Source organism: Alligator mississippiensis, chromosome 1 (genome assembly GCF_030867095.1).
Source record: "Alligator mississippiensis isolate rAllMis1 chromosome 1, rAllMis1, whole genome shotgun sequence".
Lineage (NCBI taxonomy): Eukaryota > Metazoa > Chordata > Crocodylia > Alligatoridae > Alligator > Alligator mississippiensis.
Genome location: NC_081824.1, coordinates 7232854 through 7255801, shown reverse-complemented (window position 1 = coordinate 7255801; position 22948 = coordinate 7232854). Strand labels below are relative to the sequence as shown.

The following is a 22948-nucleotide window of genomic DNA, read 5'->3' as shown; positions in this document are numbered from 1 at the left end:
TGGATTTAGAAGCACTTGCAGCGACATTATGCTTGAGAGCACTGGGTACCAGAACTGCGGGCAGCTCTTGGTCCTGGTGTTTATAGGGCTGGGTCCTTGTTATTAGGTACTTTTGTTACCCCACCACTTAGTGACTTCCACATTTCTTGCTCTTCCTCACTTTCTTCTCTTCTGCTGTCGCACGGGTAAGACAGTGACACAGAGAAGAGCCAAAGTAGGTACCACTCAGGTGTGGTTTGTTGTACCCCCTATATTCTGGCTCTGGCCTTTATTGTGAGAGAAAGCAGCACCAGAAAGCTGTTTTAGTTTCTCACAGCTTTTAATGCCTTTATCTCCCAGATTAGTTTGGGTGTCGTGTCAAGCTATATCCTTTCCTCTCTCCAGCCCACTGCTGTGGAGGGTTATAAAAGAAGGCCTGTAACCTCATGATGCTAGAAAAATTCTCCTCTGGTCAACAAAGAGAGCTCTGTTGCCTCTTTCCGTTGGCGGGGAGGGGTGGGGGGCTGCTACAAAGGGGCCTGCTCAGAGCCCAGAGCTGTCATCTCCATCTCTTCAGCATTTCCTGGTGCTTGGTTATGTGAGCAAGCACAGTGACAGAGAATGGTCTGGGTTCTTGTTTTTTAAAGTATATCTCAGGCTAGTCATTTCTCTTCTTTCATTTAGAAACAAGGAGTAATCGTTGTAGCGTTCTTGAGCTTAGGATATTTGCAGAACTCAAGCTGAATTCCTTGAATAACTATACCTTGACTTGAAAAAGTCTGTTTAAAAAAAAAAGAAATGTAGCTGATGACTTCTTAACTGCTCCTGATGTTGTACCTAGTTCATTGCAGGATCACAATTGCACACAGACAGTGGCACGTAGGGTAGTGGTTCGTAGTCTTTCCAGCCTCTTGACTTTGCTTCCCACTGACTCGCAAGACCAGTCGGGCTGTGACTTCTACGGTTGGATCCCTGACCCCGTTTGGAAGTGCTTGAGACTCTGCTTTGGGAACTGCTGATGTCGAGTTAGATCCAAGGGCCGCTGGTGCCAATGAGCCTTTCCATTGGCTTCGGTAGGCCTTGGATCCTCAGCCCTTAGATTGCTAATTAATGAACATCTTGATCTGGAAGCACAAACACCCACTTTGGTAGCTCTTCTTGTGTCATGTAAAAATAGCTCTGACGGTCATAGGATTCAAAACACAAATTGAAAGGATGCTTTCAGATGTTTGATTGCCCCACAGATGAAATCACATTGGCAGCAAATGTATCTATGGCAGCAGCTGCGTTTTTACCATTATATGTGGGTGATTTTTTTTCCTGCTATATTTCCTCAGCATTGCTGTAGGACCTTCCTGTCCTACACTCTCACAAGAACTGGGGTGGCGGGGCAGCATTTACAGCACAGACCCAATATATAGCATAAATGGGACCAGGGCTGAGCTGAGTCAATGGGCTTAAGTCCATTTGTGCTGCAAACTGGAGCTGCGTACGCCTGTCTCTTCAATTCTCCTCGTTAGCATTGAGTTAGAATTGGGACAGGATGAATGTGTAGCTAGGTCTCCTGCCTGAGGTCATGTGGGTGCAACAATAGACCTTGCTGTCTGGCAGGAGGAGGATGCATTGGTGCCAGTCGAGCTGGTATTATTTTTGAAACAAACTGCAGTGAGTTGCATCCTTGCTAGCAACATATTTAAATGCGGGTTGTTGCACTATATAATAAAGCATTCCCAGACTCCAACTGCAGGTCCCTCAAATACCACAATCTGACCAAGTTTCAGGGGCATGTGAATTCTCCTTATCTGTTTGGCTAGGAGAGAGCATAAGCAGGTCAGGGAATGAGGTCTTATCCCTGGTTGACACTTGAGCTAAAGCCTGATAATTAAACATAATCTGAGAGAGACTGCTTTGTTTTTGCTCACGAGTTGGACTTCGTATTTTGTTTTTCCTGGTCTTTGTTAGCTAACCACCACCCAGGCAGTGACTGCATTTCTGTGGTGAGAGAAACATTGTGGCCAGTTGTCTCCTGTCTTTAAAGTTACAAAGCATCCCCCAGAAATGTAAGGTGGCTTTTTGATTAATCATTAACTCCTAATAATGATACTGTTTTGTTGTTGCTTGTATTTTTTGGAAGCTTAAACCATAAATGAAAAATACACGATATCTTGACAGTGTACTAAAGCCTTTGCATTAAATTGCAGCAAAGCAAACGCTAGCAATTAAGTGGTGTTTCCAGCTATATTACTAAACAGTTTTTTTGCTCCACATGGTACTGATTTACAGTGTTAATTCTACATTTGAAAACTGCTTACGGTTTGCTTTAAATTCTTATTAGGGTCTTGGGGCTCAGGAACAAGGAAGCACAGAACATATCAAGGTTCAAGTGAAAAACAACACACTTGGGTTGGGAGCTGCCATCAGTTATGAGGTAAGTAGAAGTTAACATCATTGTTGGTCCAGGTAAGCAAGAAAGTCCTGCACTTAAGATGGAACAATCCCATGCACTGCTACAGGCTTGGGACCAACTGGCTAAGCAGCAGCTCTGCAGAAAAGGCCCTGGGGGAGACAGTAGACAGTGAGATAGATATGAACCAACAGTGTGTCCTTGTTGCCAAGAAGACTAACAGCATACTGGGCTGCATTGGTAGAGATGGTGCAGGCAGATGGAAGGAAGTAGTTTTCCCCCTCTAATCTGCACTGGGGAGGCCACATCTGGAGTCCTGTGTCCAGTTTTGGGACCCCCGTTACAGAAAGGAAGTGGACAAGTTGGAAAGAGTCCAGCGGAGGGCAGCAAAAATGGTTCAGGGGCTGGGGGACATGACTTGTGAAGACTGGCTAAGGGAACTGGGCTGATTTGGTGTGGAGAAGAGAAGACTGAGGCAGGATTTGATAGCAGCCTTCAGCTCTCTGAAGGGTGATTCCAAAGAGGATGGGGCTGGACTGTTCTCAGTGGTGACAGATGACAGAACAAGGCTCAGGTTGCAGCAAAGGAAGTTTAGGTTGGAGTGTAAGAAAAACTTTCTCGCTAGGAGGGTGGTGAAGCACTGGAACAGATTACCTAGAGCGGTGGTGGAGTCTCCATCTGTGGAGGTTTTTGAGACCTGGGTGGACAAAGCCTTGGCTGGGATGATCTAGGTGGGATGGTCCTGCTTTGAGCAGGGGATTGGACTAGATGTGACCTTGAGGTCCTGTCAACCCTCATTTTCTATGATTCTAAGCAGGTGTGTCTCCTAACTGAGATGTTTGAGAGACCCTGTAGGTAGCATGAAGTTAGTGGGATTTGTAATCATTCTTATTACTGTCTGATGCAGAAGGGATACATTGGATAAATTCAGGCTCAGACCAGATGCTTTCTGATGGGCTTTCCTGAGGTGAGCATGAGTTAAGGGAGGTACAGTGAGTTATAGTGACTAGGTTACTCAATGCAGTCCCTTCCAACACAGACCTGAAACATTTTTCTGGCTGGTAGCTATCCCTTTGTCCCCTGTCCTCGTGCTTCCTGCCCCTATTCCTGAAACAGTCTTCGTCTCCCATAGTTTTTGGGGGGTTTTAAGGACCCTGCAGGATTGGGCTCCAAAGATGCTCTCTCTGAGTCAACATCTTAAATGAGCTCATACCTTCTCATCTTTCATGCTGCAGGAAAGTCGTGTTAGCATTTCCTGCCTGCAGCTGAGAGCAGCTTGCCCAACCTAGGGCACGCAGAGCCAACAACAGCTGAGTATTGTTTGAAGACGTTCAAACACCATTCTTATCAGTCAGGCACTTTGGACTGAACTTAGCCAGCAGCTGTCAGGCTTTCCACTCAGGGAATTCTCTGGGTTTCCCCTTGCTAAATGGTCCTGTATCTGGAACTCTTTCGCTATAGTTAACTCTGGTTGTACGGTGTCTCAAGGTGCGCAGCCAGACTTTGCTGTAGTTTTTGGTAGGATAAAAGTTCTTGCTTGCATTCACTTGGGTGCTGTTTACAGGACAACTGGATTGCTCATCAGGATGACTTCAACCAGCTTCTGGCTGAACTGAATAGTTCCTACGGGCAAGGTGAAACAGGTATGTTAATACTTTGCTGTTCTGAGACTTGCCACTCTTTCTGTGCCTTAAAAAGCAGCTTGGGCCCAGTCTGGCTGGCTGATCATCTCTTCTTTCATGATACTGATGCCTCTTCATACCTTTTAAGATTGATGGTACTAGAGGGGCTTTATGTCATAGGGCCAAGCTTTAGCTTACTTTTCAAGTGGCTGTGGGGAATGACATCTGTTGCTATAGACTTTGGTGCATTTTGGATCTGGCCCTTCTAGCAAAGAATGGCTCTTCACTAGACCTGGGAGCCTGGAGTTGCTCTTCTGGGATGTCAGGAGCAGCAGTCATCTACTTCAGTATTTCTCAGCCCATGGGTTGTGACCCAAAAGTGGGTTGCAAGAATATATGAAAGAGTCATGAAGAAACTTTAAAAATGAATGCTCCTTTAAAGGAGAAAAACGGAGAAAACCGTCGGGTTCCCTTTGCGGGCTGACAGAGTTCCTGCCTGCAAGGGGCTGCTTGTGCCTGGGGGGAGCAGGAGGAGGGTGATCAGGCAGGGGCTTCCAGGTGCATATGCACGCACACACGTGCACATGGCAGCCAGGCAATGTGGAAAGTTCCTGCAGCTCCCCACAGATAAGTCTGTAGGGCGGGGGGTATAGGTGATGCACTGAGGGAGCTAGGGGGGCATAGGCGATGTGTCGAGGGAGCAAGGGGGGCATGGGCAATGCATCAAGGTGGGGGGACACATGTCCCCCCCAACAGATTTGTGCACCCACGGCGGGCACGGGGCTGCAGCCTGACCAGATTGACATGTGCAGGAGCTGCCTCTGCAGCCCAGTAGGTAGGACCCTGCTGCCACCGCTGGGACCCCTGTGCCAGCTGCACCATTAGCAACACAAAAAGTAATGGACTAGAAGGGGAGGCGGTGCACTGCCCTTGCTTTCTCCCACTGCCAGTTGTTTGCCCTATACCCTGCCCCCATGGCCCAGCCTCTGCTGTTGCTTCCCTCAGGCTGCAGCTCTACCCCAGAGGGGATGTGTGGTGGTGGGCAGCATGGGTAGTGTAAGGGGACCACCAGACTAGGCCATGGCAGCGGAGTAGAGCCACAGCCCAGCGCACAAGCAGCTGGCAGCAGGAGGAGGTGAGGGCAGTGCAGCCTGCCCCACACCGTCTGTTACTCCTCTTGCTGCTGGTGGCTCAGCTGGCGCAGGGGTCCCAGCAGTGATGACAGCAATGAGTCTCGCTGCTCCATTCTGCCCTCCTGTGCTGGGTCCTCGCAGAGGTGGCTTCTGCCTGTGCCGGTCCAGCCAGGCTGCAGCCCCAGGCCTGCTCCTGCTGTCCTGCTGTGGGTGCACAAATTGGGGGGGTGGGCACGTGCCCCCCATGCCTCACCCACTGACCCCCTGGAGGCAGTGAGTCAGGAGTGAGGGACACCAGCAGGTCTGGGGGGGTGGGAGGCTGGAGGTTTCGGAGTGAGGGGCACCAGTAGGGCCAGGGGGCTGTTTTCTACTTAAATATTTACTGGGTCAAGACTGGCCATCAGTGTTTACAAATGGGGTCCTGGTACAGAAAAGGTTGAGAACCACGGATCTACTTGAAAAGCCGGAGCCAGTTCAGAGCCTCACAACAGAAACATTCTCCATTGCCATGTTTTTATCTCTGTCTGTCCACTTTGCTTGCTAGTGAAGACTCACGTCTGACTTTTAAACGATGCCAGTTCCTTTCAGCTTTCATTTTTCCCACACCTGAGGACCTGTTGCTTGAGTGAGCTAGAGTCAAAATCTACCTGAGTTTCAAATGTTTTGGTGAATGCAATTCAGCTAGGGGGCTGACACACACATGGGAGCAGGAAATGTGGCAAACGCTTCCAAAAGCAGCTACTTTTAAAGTCTTTTAACCAAATTTTTGGCTTGGTTTATGTGTGGTTTTGCACCAGTTTCAGTAGGGTGGCACTAAACATGTAAGCAAGTGTTAATCAGTGGGGGACCAACGTTTCAGGCAGCTGTGCCATGAATTCGCCTCACACCCTCTCTCAGTGCCACACTGATCCCCTTCCCCTTCCTCTTCTGCTGCTGTGCTTTCTGTTCCTTGTCCTGTGCCCCTTACCTCTCTGCTTTCTGCTTCCTGCCCTATCTGCCACATTGGTAGCTAGAAGGGGGCTGTTTTTTTCTATAGGCATGCCCTTAGGTTTTAATCTTGCAATTTATAGGGCCCAGGTGGAGCATCATGAAGTCCGTGAGGTTCTGCCTAGTACCACAGGTTGTCCACATGCTGCTAGGTGGAGAATGGAGACCATAGTGTGGTTAGCAACTTTTGTTCAGCATAATAAGGGCTAATTGTAAACATATGACAGCAGAAGGATTTGGCAGGGAGTTAAAAGAAAGATCAAAATGAGTCGATAGAGAAGCTACAGCTGCTCTTTTAATTAGCCGCAAACCTGCAGAGCTGCTCCTGAAGCTGAAGAACTGGCTCTTTTCAAGAGTTGTATTATTGCAGTGCCTAGGAGCCGTAGACAGGGACCAGGACACCTTTGGGCTGGGAGTAGTAGGGGGGTGCCTGATGACGTTAGTGAAAGCTAGTAGGAAGTTCAAAGGTCACAGTCACCTAAATAACCTTAAGAATCTTGCCCCTATATCTTATCTGAGGTACAGGAAGATGTGTTAGTTGTAACATGTGAGAAGACATTTGTGATCTGTCCAAGAAGTCCTCCGCTAAGTGTTTCAGAGGTACACCCTTATTGCTGTTTCTGGTTTTACCGGTGTGGGACTGGAAGAGCAGCAAGGAGAAATGGCTTTCCAGGGATGCAGTGAGTCAGGGCAGAGGTGGGATTGCTGAGCAGAGCTCTCCGAGTTCTGTGCTATATATATCCCCTTGGATCACCGTGACCTCTGCAAAGCGGCCACAGGAACCATCTTCTGATCAAAGCTGCATTGCTCTGACTGTGACGGTGAAAGGGACAGCTTTGCTTTTTGTCTCTCCCAATGGCTAGGAGCAGCTTCAAAGATAAGCTGGTCATAAAGTCAGATGCTGCAATAAGAGCTGAGTCTGGCAAGGTGGTCGACCCCAGTGGACTTCCTGCCTATGGCGGGAGGGCTGGACTCAATGATGTTGTGAGGTCCCTTCCAGCCCCTGATGTCTATGAAATCTATGAAACTGTCAGCGAGATTTTGCTGTCTTTTATCCTGCAGACAGTCAGGCCAGAGCAGCACCTCTGAAACTGCTTTTTGGGCAACTGAGGCCCCGGGCAGATGTTACACTTAAGATGTGATTAACCAGTAAATCATGTCTTAATTGTTACCCGGCCACACATGATGAAACAAGGAATAAATAAGCCACAAAGTTATTACGCAAAGAAATGTAATTGAACATGGGGCCAGGTTGGGGGTCCTAGCCACAGGGTGTGCTCCCCAGGAGCCCTGCTAGCTGTGGGAATTCGCTGCTTGCTGGTGCAGGGGGAGCCTGGGATCATGCTGCCGAGCTCCCCCTGCACTAGCAATAAGGCATAATGAGGTCTGATGTTTGATCCCACAATCAGGCCCCTTGCCATGCACACGTGGTATAGTGAGAAGTGTGCTTGTGGGTATCACACATCAGATTCCATCACACTTTTACTTGCATGTCTGCCTAAGCGCTTACAGCGTGCTGGCTCTTCAGCTGCTGAATTGCATTGAAAGACACACAAAATACCCCTTAGAATTACCAGAGCTGGTAAGTGAGACAGTATTAAGCTATGATCCTACGTTTTGAAAACCCTGGATCTAAATAGGTTCACCTGCTCATCCTCAGAGTCTCTGAGCAGCTGGGAATTTGGTTGTATAAAATGGGGAGACAGCTTTTCCACAGCACTTTTAAAGCAGATCCCAAAGCACTTTATAAAAGGAGTCGCCATCTAAGGATCATTACTACTTTTAAGTGAATATTCCTGCAGCATTTGCCTAACTCTAATATTGGGGGTTGACAAGCCTTGGAGTAGGTGACAGCACACCTCTCCGTTGCAAGCTCCATCTGCAGAATTCCTTGTGTCGGATACTAGGCAGACCAGGATCTTTGGGTCAATCTGATATCTTTTATTAGACAAACTCAAATAGTTGTGCTGGATATTGAAGTTCCACCGTAAAGCCACAAGAGGGTACTTGTGTCACTTGCTGAAAGTTTGAAGCTGGGTTTGAAGCCCTGGGTGACAATTCCTTCTGTGGTCCCTTCAGTATTGTATATGAATGGTTTTGACTGCCGTAGAATCAAAAGTGGTAGGTCCTTGGTGAGAGTGTCTTTATTGTGATTCCCACTTTCTACCCAAAACCTGCCTTTGCAGGCATTCTGTTTAACTGTACACTTTTCTCTAAAACTGGGTTTGCTACCCTGGAGTATTGGACCTTCACCGGTTACAAATGTAAAGCTTAAATGCAAGGACTGAGTGGGTCAGAGATTGATAATGGGTACTCAGCCCTTCCTCTGTAGGTTGCAGGCTCAGCTCATAGTAGGTAGGGTTGGAAGGGACCTGAGCAGATCATCAAGTCTGACCCATGCCATGGCAGGAAAGAGTACTGGGGTCAAACGATCCCAGCAAGGTGTTCATCCAGCCTCCTCTTAAAGACCCCCAGGGTAGGAGCCGGCACCACTTCTCTTGGCAGTTGGCTCCAGGTCCTAGCCGCCCTGACAGTGAAGTAGCACCTCCTGATGTCTAGCCTGGATCTACCCTCTGCCAGCTTGTGACCGTTATTTCTAGTCACTCCTGGTAACACTCGGGGGAACAGGGACTCCCCCAATGCCTGCTGGTCCCCCTGACTAGCTTGTAAATGGCCACCAGATCCCCCTCAGCCTTCTCTTCTGGAGGCTGAACAGGTTCAGGTCCCATAGCCTCTCCTCGTAGGGCCTGCCCTGCTGCCCCCTGACCATGCGGGTGGCCTCCTCTGGACCCTCTCCATGCTGGCCACATCCCTCCTGAACTGCGACGCCCAGAACTGGACGCAGTACTCCACCTGGGGCCTGACCAGTGTCTCATAGAGGGGGAGGATCTCCTTCTTGGACCTGCTCGAGATACATCTGTGGATGCATGAAAGGGTACGGTTGGCCTTCCTGACCGCGTCCCGACATTGGTGGCCCATGTTCATCTTGGAGCCTATAATGACTCCAAGATCCTTTTCCACCTCTGCACTGACGAGAAGGGAGTTCCCCAGCCTGTAGGTCTGCTGCTGGTTCTTCCTCCCCAGGTGCAGCACCTTGCACTTCTCAGTGTTGAATCCCATCCTATTCACATCCGCCCACCCCTGTAACCTGTCCAGATCTAGTTGTAGCCTGTCCCTCCCTTCTGTTGTACCCACTTCTCCACATCTTAGTGTCATCCACAGACTTGAACAAGGTGCTTTTCACCCCCTCGTCGAAGTCGCTGATAAAGATGTTGAACAGTGCAGGCCTGAGCCCTGGGGGACCCCACTGCCCATGTCCCTCCAGGTCGAAAAAGGCCCTCCAGCCAATTTGCAACTCATCTGACTGTGTAGGCATCGACCCTACAGACTCCTAGTTTTTTAGTGAGAGTGGGGTGAGAGACAGTGTCGAAGGCCTTGCTAAAGTCCAGAAAGTCGACGTCCACCACGACACCTGCGTCTAAGGCTTTTGTGACCTGGTTGTAGAAGGCCACCAGGTTGGTCTGACAGGACCTGCCCCTAACGAACCTGTGTTGGTTCCCGCTGAGCATAATCTCCCCTGCTGGCCCCTCACCTCCTTGGACCTGCTTGAGATGCATCTGTGGATGCATGACAAGGTGCGGTTGGCCTTGCTCACCGCCTCCCCACACTGTCGGCCCATGTTCATTTTGGAATCAATAATGACTCCAAGATCCTTTTCTGCCTCTGCACTGACGAGAAGGGAGTTCCCCAGCCTGTAGGTGTGCTGCTGGTTCTTCCTCCCCAGGTGCAGCACCTTGCACTTGTCCATGTTGAAACCCATCCTGTTCTCATCCACCCACCCCTGGAACCTGTCCAGATCCGATTGCAGCCTATTCCTCCCTTCTAGCGTGCCCACTTCCCCCCACATCTTAGTGTCGTCTGCAAATTTGAACAGGGTGCTCCAGCTCAGATTATTTTAACTTGCTGGCTCTCCAAGCCGGTGAAGGGTAACAGTTCCCATGAGGCTATAACTTTGGTTTACAGAGCCTTGATTATATGGGAGGGTGTATGGGACGGCATGATGCCCAGGCTGAGTTTGCAAGGGGTGGCAGTGAAGGAGGGAAAGGAAAGTTATAACTGAACAGGTTTGACCTGGATTCAAGATAAGAAGCACAATCCCCTGATGCCATTTCCACTCGCTCATCAGGGCAGCACTGTTACTGACAACAGTTTCTGTAGATCAGAAGTCCTAGTTTTAAAAATCCTATCTTGGCTCCTTCTTCCTGTGGGCCCAAGCAGTAGTAACCCGTGTCTGTTGATTGCTGCTGCTAACTACCCCGTAGGTATCGGGTAGCAATGCACGTCATGGTTGCAAAGCAAGCTTGTCTGTTGGCAGTTTTCCACGATGATCCTGTCACCATTGTTGTTTATTGCAGTAACTGTGTGTTGTGGAAACACATGACAATCGGGGTCTCGCCTTGTTCTGCAAATTGTTGTGTAAATGCTGTGTGCAGCACCAAGTGCAACGTCCCCCCAACCTGGTTAGCCTGCAGGAACTGTCAGAATGCAAATATTTAATAAGACCCTCTTCCTGCCAGAGAGAACCGCCCAGTGTTACTTGAAAAAGATGCAATAATTGAGTGTAATTAATAATAGATGGAAAGCGGGGAAGGAAGGTCTTTAGTGGTAATAAGATTGGGCCATACTGTGCTTCACATATTAGTCCTATATTTCAGCAATGTAGGATGACTTGGGCTCGACTTGGGAAATGACATCCAGGGATGGGGATCAGTGGTGAGCTGTCCTCTAACACAAATGTAACCTTTGTCTTCTAGAGTCGCCAGCCAACGAACCAAAGAAAACATTTAGCCTTGAGGAGAAGAGTAAATCCTCCAGGAAACGTGTTCATTATATGAAATTTGCAAAAGGTAAGGGGAACTTAGCTGTTCTTTCGTGAACCACAGCCAGGGTTGTAAAATGTATGTGCTAGGATGACAGATTACCCTCAGAGACTTAACATATGGCAACTGAACAGGAAGGGAAGGGTATCCCTGGGGCCACCTGCTTTAAGCTGTAATACAGACTTCACTTTTTTGATGGCATTATGCAGTTGTTGAATTATGTAGTCCCTAGCTATGGGAAGCTGCTATTTACTGAAGGAGGGTAAATATGCTGAATGATACTAAAAAGAAATGCGAAGATGATAATTAAAAGCTGCTGCTTAGGCGTCTGTACTGTTATATCCTCTGCAATCTCCAGTGACCTCTGAAGAGATCACGAGGATAAGATCATTGATATGATTAAGCAGTGAGAGGAAAGCCCTGTTACGTTGATCAGATATACTTTCCTCTGGGAGCTGATGTCCTCATTCACCCAAATAATTAAATTTCAGCTCCTGAACTTTCTCCCTTTTTGCAGAGTGAAAGCTGCATCCTTCAGTCATCCTGATTCCTCCTCCTTTTGGCTCTTTCTCTAGCAGCAGTCCTATTCCACCATCAATTCTGTTTTCCTGTATATTGGCAAAAATTGGGGGTTGGGGAGGGGGCAGGATCAGTTTCATAATATTTTCCACTAACGGCTGCATTGTTAAGACAGAAAGCTCTGAGTAATGTTGTTTTCCTGATAACAGATGCATCACGTAAAACAGTGGCAGTTGACTTCTGAATGGGGGACATATTCCAGTGTTAATTCTGATGGAATAAATGGGCTCAAAGTCAGAGGTGTTAACATGACCTTTGTCACTGCCCAACATAAAACAGTAGATGCTTAGTTCTATGGCAACTAAAAAAAAACTGTACTGGTCATTTAACCTTCTACCAAAGACAGAGAAAGAAAGGAAAATCATTTAAATATTGAATCATAGAAAATTCGGGTTGGAGGAGATCTCCAAAGGTCATCTATTCCACCCCTCTGCTCAAATAGGACCAGCCCCAACTAGATAATCTCAGGTAGGGGTTTGTTGAGTTGGCCCTTAATCTCCAAGGATGGAGATTTCACAACCTCTCTACCCGTTCCAGTGCTTCACCACCCTCCTAGTGAGACAGTTTTTCCTAATATCCAAACTCAACTTCCCTTGCTGCAACTTGAGCCCATTGCTCCTTGTTTTGCCATCTGCCCCCACTGAGAACAGCCCAGCTCCATGCTCTTTGCAGCCCCCCTGCAGGGAGTTGAAGGCTGCTATTCAATCCCCCTCAGTCTTCTCTTCTCCAGACTAAATGGGCCCAGTTCCCTCAGCCTCTCCTTACAAGCCGTGTGCCCCAGCCCCCCAGTCGTTTTCATTGCCCTCTTCTGGACTCTATCCAATTTGTCCACATCCTTTCTGTAGTGGAGAGCCCAAACCTGGACTCCAGATGTGGCCTCCCCAGTGCTGAATAGAGGGAAATAATCACTTCCCCGGACCTACTGGCAACGCTTCTACCAATGCATCCCAGGATGCAGTTAGCCTTCTTGGCAACAAAGGCACATTGCTGGCTCCTATTCAGCTTATTGTCCACTGTCACCCCAGGTCCTTTTCCCAAGCTGTACCGGCGCATGGGATTGTTCCATCCTAAGTGCAGGACTTTGCACTTGTCCTTGTTGAACCTCATGAGATTATTTAGGCCCAATCCTCCAATTTGTCTAAGGCAGTCTGAATCCTAACCCTACCCTGCAGCATATCTACTGTACCCCCAGCTTAGCCTCATCTGCAAACTTGCTGAGGGTGCAATCAGACCCCTCTTCCAGATTGTTAATGAAGATTTTAAATAAAACTGGCCCCAGGACTGACCCCTGTGGCACTCCACTTGATACCAGCTGCCAACTAGACACTGAGCCATTAATTACTACCTTTTGAGTCTGATGAACCAGCCAGCTTTCTGTTCACTTTACAGCCCATTCATCCGGCCCATAGTTCCTCAGCTTGCTTGTGAGAATGCTGTGGGAGATGGTATCAAAAGCCTTGCTAAAGTCAAGATATATTATGTCCACTGCTTTTCCCACATCTCCAGAGCCAGTTATCTCATTATAGAAGGCGATGAGGTTGGTCAGGCATGACTTGCCCTTGGTGAGTCCATGCTGACTGTTCCTAATCACCTTCTTCTCCTCCAAGAGCTTAGAAATGGATTCTTTGAGGACCTGCTCCATGATTTTTCCAGGGGTTTAATATATAAAGTATTAAGGCTTCTTTGTTAACAGTGTTCACATTCCCTTCAGCTCTAAAGAATTTTTATAAGGTTCCTCCCTTGATAACCTTACAATACTATGAAAGAGGGCAATTGTTATTTTCAGGGGAAAGAGATAAAAACAAGATGGATTGAATATGTTAAAATCCAGCTGCACTTGCTTAAAGACAAAGCAAAACTACAGGCAAGAGGCTGGACTAGATCAGCGTTTCTCAGCCTGTGGGTCGGGACCCAAAAGTGGATCTCAAGAATATCTGAAAGGGTTGCAAACAAACTTTAAAAATGAATCAACAAACTTGAAAAATGGACTCTCCTTTAAAGGGAAAAATGTGGGAAACGGTGGCTTTTCCCTTGCAGGCTGACAGAGCTCCAGCTTGCAAGGGGCTGCTTGGGGCCCTCCATGCCCCACAAACCCACCCCCTGCCCCACACGCTGCAGGGCTGGGGCCTGGGGTAGGGGGCAGCAAGTCAGGAGTGAAGGACACTGGGTCGGGACTGGCCACTGATGTTTGCAAAGCGTCCTGGTACAAAAAAGGTTGAGAGCGACTGGGCTAGATGATCTCTGGAGGTCCTTTCCAGCCCTACGGCTCTCTGATGCTGTGATACATCACCAGAGGAAAAAGAAAGAATGGCAGAGATGGAAGATGTAGCTTCTGTTTCTGATGCTGATTCTGACTTGTGACTTCACTGTGAGAGGATGCCAAGTCCAGCTCATGGGTTTTGACAATCACACCTGTTTGTACCAGCATCAAGCGAGCCATTGCTGCCTCTCTGGTCAGGGCTTGCAGTGGTTTTATAAATATGGTCTTGGTTGGCTAAGCCAGATTATTAAACACAAAAACAAAGAGAGGCGACTAGAGAAGAAGACCTGAGGTGGGGAGGAAGGAAGTAACAACAGGAATATGATCTCCCGTTCCAGGTGGTGGCCATGATTTAGCTGAAGCCAGCAAAGTGATTTGGAGCCCTCTCCATGGCTCACTGTAGACTGGGCATCTCATAGGACAAGGGCAGTGTAGGCCTGCTGATGTTATGGATCATGGGGTCTTGGGAGATGGTGGGGATAGCAGCCAGGATGGTAAAGCTCATTTACACATTCTCTTGACTTCAGCAGCAAAGCAAGGACCCTGTAAAGGCTTGGTTATTGGAATAGCCTGTCCTTTCATTATTTTATCTGGAAGTTTAGCCTGATGATGGCACAGCAGCTTTGGTTTGGGACTTTGGTTGACCAGATTTGATCCCCCACGTAGCCATCGAGTTAGATCAGTATTTCTGCTCATTTGACCTGTTGTGTTGTTTCTTTTATATTTAACTGATTTTTATACCAATTTTCTTCAACAAGTTGGACAGCTGTACAGCTGGCCTCATCACAGGCTGCAGCTAAGTTCTGGTAGTATCTCAGGATGTCATGTAGCTCCTTCTTTCTTCTTCTTCTGCACTTTCTCCACTCCAATAGTATTCAACCACTGTAGCGATCAGATGGAATCAGGAGTCCTTGAAAATACTTTAGATACCTGTTATGTTAGAGCCATGTGGTATGCTCGAAGGTAGAAGTTGTGCTCCTCAGAAACAGCTTCCAGGTAAAGCCCCTCCTGAGCAGCGATGGCTTTTTCATATGCACAGCGTGTGAGACAGGATGTGAGACCCATCAAGGGCCTGTGACAACTTGAGGACACAGTTTCTCCCTGGTCTGACCCCATGTGCGGAGGGACACTGACCTTTCTTCCCTCTGAAATGGGGCAGCCTGCTTCCCCTCTGCATCCTGGTAATTGGCTATGACTGTCTCTTCCTTGCCTCCTTTGGAATGACTTTCAAACCTCAGGGAGCGCAGATAGAAGTGTTTGTGCACCTTAGCATAGCCCCCTTCCACCAGTGAGTAGTTCGTCTTCTCACCATCTGTTTCCCCACCCATTCCTCTGCACATGAGGGTATAACATCCGCCATCTCCCCAGAAACAGGTTCTCTGATCCAGCAGTTTGCTTTTTATGTTGTGCTGTGAGGATTTATGATCCTTAAGAGTAATGGTTGTATTCCTTTGCTTTCTCTCAGGCAAGGATCTCTCTTCCCGCAGTGAAGAGGACCTCTCCTGTATTTTTGGGAAACGACAGAAGAGTTCGAAGACTCAGGTAAATCAGTAGGGTTAGGAACTTCTCTGTTTCCTGAACATTTTGCTTTCTAAAGAAACCACTCAACATCTCCAAGTGTGTTGCTGCACATGACGTTTTCACATGCTCTTCAGGGAACACCGGGTCTTTTGTACGTACGGTCACCATGTCTTCCACGTTGAAGCTGATGGAAGATGAGCAATTTTTCAACTTCTTGGTTATAGCGTGAGTTTAGTGGATGTACAGGATCTACAGTAGATATCTCTAAAACAAGCCAGTACCAAACCTCCAGAAGGATGTATTGTTAATGTTTTCCCCTTTACACGCAGTATACAGGGCTTAGGGAATCAAATGCATTTAATTTAAGTTGAAGGTTACACCGCTATTTTAAATATAACATACAGCTCTTTCAGTAGACTGTTCCTATTTTTACTACGGGTGTGATCATTTACAAATATTTAACACAAAGAGCTATTTAATGTTGCACTGGATATGGTGACTTGAGTCGACTTTTATGGCCCTGTACATAGTGACCAGTTCTGCTATTAAATACTTTCTTGGGCTTTGCTTACCTCAAGGGAGGTAGAACATGAAGTCCAAGTTAATGCTGATAGACCCACCTTGTCTTGTAGGAGTGAACTTCCACTGTACAGAGGTAGTGCTTTGTGGATCAGGGAAGTGTTTGCCATGTTACTACGCAAAACTACACGTGCTAGAGTAGGGGTGGTAAGCCTGGGGCATGCATGCCACAAGCAGCCTTGGCAACCCCTGTTTGTGTCAGGCGGCACAGCAGCAGATAGGGCAGAAAGCAGAAAAACAGATGGGGCAGAAAGCAGAGCATCGTACCTGGCAAGCGAAGGGGACTAGAGGTGGCACTTAAGGAAGGCTTAGTGTGTGGCACACCTGCCAAAAGGTTGGCCTTCACTGTATTGGAGCAAGCCAGTGCAGAGCCTCACACAGCCTGCATTTAGATGAATCCTGAAGCTGTTCTAAGTCTTTACCAGAAGCCAGAAACATTGAACTGGGGACAGGGACGTGTTACAATATTTTTACTCTGGCAATTCTGGTAGTAGCAAGTGTGTAGACCAGCAGTTCCCAATCTGTGGTACGGGTATCGTCAGTGGTATGCAGACAACCTGTCAGTGGTACGCGTTAACAGATTTATTATAATTACTTTATATGACCAAAATTTGCTGATGGTACTTAAGGTTGAACTTAAAAATTTGCTGGTCGTATCGTTTTAAGGTTGTATTGTTTTAAATTGGTGATGCACAATCTGTCAGATTGGGAGTTTGGGAACCTCAACCTGCTGGTGTAGGATGTTCAAATCCCGACTCCAAGAAATGAGGGAAACCTTAAAAAAAAACAAACCCCCAAATGACAGTAGGTGGTTTAAAAACCTCCATTAATGACAGGACCAAGCTTCTGGGTCATGTCCCATGGAGATATTTTGTGTTGCTGTTTTCCAGTATATCTAATACTTTGAAAAAGAGAGAGCTTGATTGGGAGTAGCTAGGGCAGGGGTGGGCAGTTATTTTAGGTGGAGGGCTGCTTACTGAATTTCAGCAAGCTATCGAGGGCCGCGTGACAGGCAGCCAGGGGCAGATATATATTAATTTTCTAAATTTTTTAGGGGCCCTGCGGGCCGGATAGAATGGCCTGGCGGGCCATATCCGGGCCGCATTTTGCCCACCCCTGAGCTAGGGGGTATCAAATCTAAGCTTCATGGGTACAACAGTGCAATTCCAAAACTATAATTAATTAAAATAATTGAACCTAGAGAAGACTTAAATTCAACCAACTGACAAGTGTCTTGTCATCAACTATATTAATAAGCTTGTTGTTTTATAAGCCATGTCTTTTGGGCTAGATAGTTTGGGAACACTCCATGAGCTGCATTATAGTTGGTCTTCATTTATTGCAGACCTGGAATAGGCTTTTGATCGTTGATGTATAAAGGTAGTAGCTTGTGATTTACGTCTCTGATGTGCCTTTCCCCTACCGAACAACGTGAGGGTTTGGGATTGTAGAATCAGCACGCTCTCCCTGGTATAATTCCCTTTTTGTGCCTAGATTTCTACGCGGCAATACAGACAGAGGAGGTAAGGTGACTTGGAGATGTGTTTTGATTTGGGTCCCTTTTGCAACCAGTGGTAGACCTAGCTAGTAGCAATGCAGTTCCTTCTTAAGCCTTCCTAGTTGCAAAGCAATAGCTCTCCCTTCCTTGTGGACCACAGAAATCAGTGAACTTTAGAGAGGAGCCATGTCAAAACTGTATCACATAGCTCCTCCAGCTAAGGGGTATGCATTGCTTGCCGTAGAGGTGATATTATCTACTGCTGCTGGTGGCACTACACGAAATACCAGTTTTAAATGATATTTTTCAGGTTTATGTATGTTCCATTTTGAAACCGCTGGACACTGGGCATCTCGCTGATGTGGCCAAAAGAGACCACTGCCAGTGCAGGAAAGAGCTGTAATTCTCCTGGAAAGTAGTTGCTCATATCTGTTCCTGTTCAGAGATATCATAGGAAGAGTCCTGGTGTCCATCAAAGCCCGTTCACACTGTGGCCGTTCACCATCCCCGGCCTTCTGATTATAGTTGCTTCAGCTATTGACAGCCATAATTGAATGCCGTTATCCCTGCACCGGACAAGCTGGAACAGAGCCACTTACAAGTTGGACAGCACTGCTGTAGATAGTACTTCAGTTTCCTGGGTTCTTCAGGTGGCAGTTTTCCAAAATATTAAATTCCTCCTTTTAAATTTAAAAGGAAAAAAAAGCCCATAACGCCCGAGGAAGTGTCTGATGGAAGTTTGACTTGGACTAAATGAGTTCTCAGCAGGGAAAACCTAGTTATAGCATCACTGTCGATCTTTTTGAAGTGAGGGTTTTTTTATTATGATTCCTATTTGTTTCACAGGAGTGCCTAGAGGTCCCAGTCAAGGATTAGGACTCCACTGGGTTTAACGTGTTGCAGACATGCAGGAAAAAAAGACCATCCCTGCCTTGGTTTGGGCTTATGATATAGCACATTAAACAGATTAGTGGGTGGATGCAACAGGGGAGTGGGGCAGAAGGAAATAGTAAAATGGGTCAGTTTTTGTACAGTAAATAGTTTTTCTTGCAGGCTTTTAGCAGTTGCCATCACTGTGTAGGAGCCATGACAGGGGTGAACATTGATGAGAGCTTGAGGGATATGGGGTCTGGTCTTTGGATTTATTTATTTTTTCTGGGGGGGGCCAGGCGTGGAGTTTTTCTTATGAATAAGTGATCTCATTCTCATGAGAGAACGCAAATATATTGGTGAGGCAAATGGATTAACTGGTGAGACATGCCAGCAATGGTGCAATGAAGGAGATAATCAGCATTGCAGTGAAATGATTCATCTGATTAGTAGGGTGGGGCTAAATCATGCAGGTCCTTAAAGGTAAAGAAGCTTGTATCTGTGGTTGGGATGAAAGGGGAGCCCATGGAAGGCCACAGAGTTGGGTAACAGTCATAATTTTGAGCCAGGAAAATAATCTTCATTTCCATTATGGGCAGCTGGTGTCTCTCCTATAGCTGTTCCTTCCATAACGCAGTGGTAACCCTGGAGTGCTGGACGCGGCGGATGCACCATTCCTTTGCAACAGGCATTGTCTTCCTCCCTCACCATGGCTGTCAGCAAGCATTTTCCTGTTTGGATTCATGACCAATAAAGTCTCGAACAGCAGATTAGTTTGGGCCGATTTTAAAATCCAGACCGGTTTATTTTGAAGGTTAATCCGAGTCCCTATCATGGGACCTGGCATGGCCTGGGATTGCTTTGCCTAAGGGAACGTCTCATGTCATGCTACAATGAGCAGGAATGCCTGAGCTGGTCGCTCGTGCTAAAAGCTAGGGGTGGTGGCAGACCATTGTCCTGAGGGCTCTGGACCTCTGGAACTTCATAAAATCATAAAAATGAGGGTTGCAGGGACCTCAGGAGGTCGCATCTAGTCCAACCCTGTGCTCAAAGCTGGACCAGCCCCAACTTGGGCTGAAGTCGCCTTCAATTTGTGACCTTCTGCAAAGGATGTCAGGTTGGATAGGCTTTTAGGGTTTGCTTCCCGTGACCCTGGAAGGGTGCAGGAGTCTGGCTAGCCGAGATCCTGCTGAAGGAATTAATTCAGGAGGGGTCTGAGTAGCCAGGATCCTACTGGAACGATTACTTGAATGCTTCTGGGACTTCATTGTCGGTATCGTATTGTTAATAATGTTAGGGCACTGAGAGCTGTGGATGGGGCCCTTCTTAATTATTTTAAGCCTTTGAATAAATAAATTAATAACTGTTTCCTTCAAGATAAATGGTGTGGCCAAGCACAGCCTTTTTTTAATAAACTACAGAGGGACCTCTGTAATGTCTCCCTTAAAAAAACAAACAAAAAAAAACCCAACAACACACAAAACCCCTGCGAAAACAATGGCTGGGCTTTGGAGCGCACCTAAATTGGAAGCGTCTGCAGTTTTTCTCAGGGAGACAATGAGTGATCGAAAATATTGAATTGTAATTACGACGCTCTCCGGGGACCCCATGGTGGGACCTGCTTTGCAGGGCAGCGACTGCCGGGCTTCTTCCCCCCTCCACCCCAATTTTCTCACTTGCTTTGGAGAGCTCGGGGCGGGGGAGACAGAAAAACAAATTCCATTAGTTCCTATCTGGTTGAACTTCCTGGAACCCCCATGATTTTTTTTTCTCTTCTCAGAATTTCCTTCCTCCATCCAGCTGTGTTTCCTGATGAAGCCTTATCACTGGAGAAAATACTCCTGAGTGAGACTGAGGATTTGGGAATGAGTTACAGGCAGCCCCAGCTTGTAAGCTGAACAACATGATTCTGGCACCGACTGACTTCGGGGTAGGGTGGGGGGAGCTGTGATTTGCTGGAACACTTGTAATAAGTCATTTACTGATGCAGGGTGGGGGGAAGACTACTGAGTACTTAAAGCTCGTCTCACTTCCATGTCTTAGGCTATCCGATTAGTAATCCGCTTCCTCGAATTGCAAAAAACTTGGATGCCGTCATGCCTGAAGTTTCCTTAAATCCAAGTAGCCCGTATCCCTCCAGTTATGGGGCAATCTTCTCCCTGTTAGTCACGCAGCATTACAGCCATCCACCGTCGTGCTTTCTCCAGAAATTGTCCTCCAAAACGTTTTGCAGCGCTTCCTCAGCTGACTTGTGTTTCCCAGCAGTTACCAAAGACCTCTCCGCCTACTGCTAAAACAGAACTGAAAATTTTCCATCTGACTTTGTCCAGGGCTTGCCGTGAGCAAGCCGTTCTCATCTCTCCAGGTCTGGTTTCTCTCTCTGGAAAAAGTGCTCCTACATGAGATGGGTTTGGTGAGGCTTCCTAAACATCTTAGGCAAATCACAACCTCTGTGGTTTCCCCTTGTGCGACCTGAAGGGATCTGTCACAGGGGTGACCGAGTTTTCATTTGCTAGATGTTTTTTAAAGTTTGGTATATGCAAAGATGATGTTTAGTTAGCAAATCATAATTTCCAGTGCTGCCGTCTATGTTCAGCTACCATATGGTGGTCAGAATTAGGATACACGATGCAGAAAGGACATAACAAAGCTGGACAGAGTCCAAACAGCGTTTAGTTAAATGGCTCCAGGGTCAGAGGGCACGTCCTAGAAGGAGAGAGTGAATATGTTCATTTTGGAAAAGAGGCAGGAGGGAGATGACCTTGCTGTCTATAAATATCTGGGTGAGGGGGTGAAAAAGGAAGAAGAATGCCGTGTTCGCGGTAATCAAAAGCAAGACCCTGGAGTCTCAGAAAAGGAATGACTGAAGCTGGATCTTTAGCAGGCTTCCTAGCAGCGATATCAGGCAGTCAATGGAATAATCTCTCGAGGGAAATCCAGGCCCCTTCAATAAGTGAAGGCAAGAAAAACTGTATTTAACACTTAGGTGTGTGGCTTATTTAAACCACTTCACAAAAATGTGGCTCCCACAGCACAGCCTGTCTCTGTCCTCTGTAGACCTCCATGGTGCTCTCTCATAAGAACATAAATGACATACTGGTTTGTGCAGGGTCCGGCCAATGGTCCATGTAATCCTGTACCCTACCTTTGAAGGTGAGAAATAGTAGATGCTTAGAGGGGGAGTATGAAGAGAAGTCATGGGCCATATGCTCGAATATACTGCAGCTAGTTCCCCTTGCTGCATTTATTTGGTGTGGATGTTATGCATCCAGCCTTGGGCCCAGAAGTTATAACTTGGCCCAGGCCGTGGAGAGAATTTGTTAGAGCTGGGATTAAAATTTAGGATGTCGTGACTGCTGTTCTGTGCTCGATGCGTGTCCTGTACGTATCAGCAGCATATGTGAAAGGCTGACTGAAGAGTGCTCAGTGCAAGTGTTATCAAGAGGGATAAATGTTGTTGTTCAGAACAATGACCCCCTGTAAAGGAAATAAATCTAGTAAATGGGAAGAAATGGTCTTGTAACAAAGCATTGGATGTTGGAACAGCTGTTTAAATACTGAAGTCCTTCCATTGTAAACACTGATCAAAATCTTCTGTGACCATGCAACTATGGTACAGCCATCTTTGTGCTACTTGCAGTTTTTTTGTGAAGCCTGCTCCTGGCAGTTGGTCTTTTCGCACCTTTCCAAAAATCAGTGGTTTGGGAAGTGGGAAGAGAAGAAAATGCTTGATCACATACTATGAAGTCTGCTAAATAATGTAAGTGCTTTCTGCCTGCCTGGAAGCCTTGAAAGGTTCCTTTATACTCATATATGAGCCCCAATTTTGGAAGAAAGAATTTTTTTAGGAGCCCTTCCAATGACCTGGAGTTCTCTTTTTCCTTAGACCATCATGGCTTGCTTGCTAGAGCTTGTGTGTGCGCACGAGCATGTGTGTGTATGTATGTATATATGACCCGAGACCGTGTGTGTTGTGTAAGTAGCCAAAGAATCGGATTATGCTCCCCTTAAAGTCAGTGACAGCTCTTACTGACTTTGGGAGCTTTGTCATCTGAATCATAACATTAATATAACTCCGCCCCCCCATTCTGTTATATTACATCTGTAGACTTTTGAGTGCTGCTGTGCTACACACCAGGGCCCGCGGTAATTTTGCAACAAAATCAGAGACAGCTCCCTTCTTTAAAAGTAGATTTTTTTAGCAGCTTTTCGCCCTATAGAAAGCCTTTTACCCATTTTTAATCAATTCTGGTGCTATCCAGGAGAGGGCAGTGGTACACACAAATGCCGGCTAATCCATCTCAATACAAATCGAGGGTTCAATCCACGACCTTGCATCTTGTGTAGTCACTAGCGAAGGAGGGTATGTGACCCTACTGTTCTGATTCGAGAGCTGGACAAAAGTGCTCGATGACTATGCAGGGTGCTGAGATGCAGTGACGGGGGGGCCTGTTACGTTACTTAATTATAGTTTTTGCAAAAGGTGGGATTATTCCAAGAGCATTGATAATAGTCCTTTATCTAGCATGGTAGCATAGGAGTGCTCTTAATAAAATACAGACGAGCATGATGGTTTTTTTTTACCAAACATTACCAAAATGGGTGTTTTGGTGCCTCTTTTGTAAGTACTCTGTTA

General features: G+C 46.9%; 1 protein-coding gene across 3 annotated transcripts in view; it reads left to right on the top strand.

The window, feature by feature from the left end:
• PINX1 (PIN2 (TERF1) interacting telomerase inhibitor 1) overlaps window positions 1-22948 on the top strand; it is an 82408-nt gene that overhangs the window by 8729 nt on the left and 50731 nt on the right. For 2 of the 3 annotated variants that reach the window (XM_014610232.3, XM_059728481.1), the window contains exons 3-6: window positions 2315-2407; window positions 3948-4026; window positions 10940-11032; window positions 15310-15386. In XM_014610232.3, the coding sequence (XP_014465718.2) occupies window positions 2315-2407; window positions 3948-4026; window positions 10940-11032; window positions 15310-15386 (342 nt within the window). Of the gene's footprint in view, window positions 1-2314; window positions 2408-3947; window positions 4027-10939; window positions 11033-15309; window positions 15387-20092; window positions 21921-22948 lie in introns of those variants that run through there. The other variant, XM_019496427.2, reaches the window with a different exon arrangement.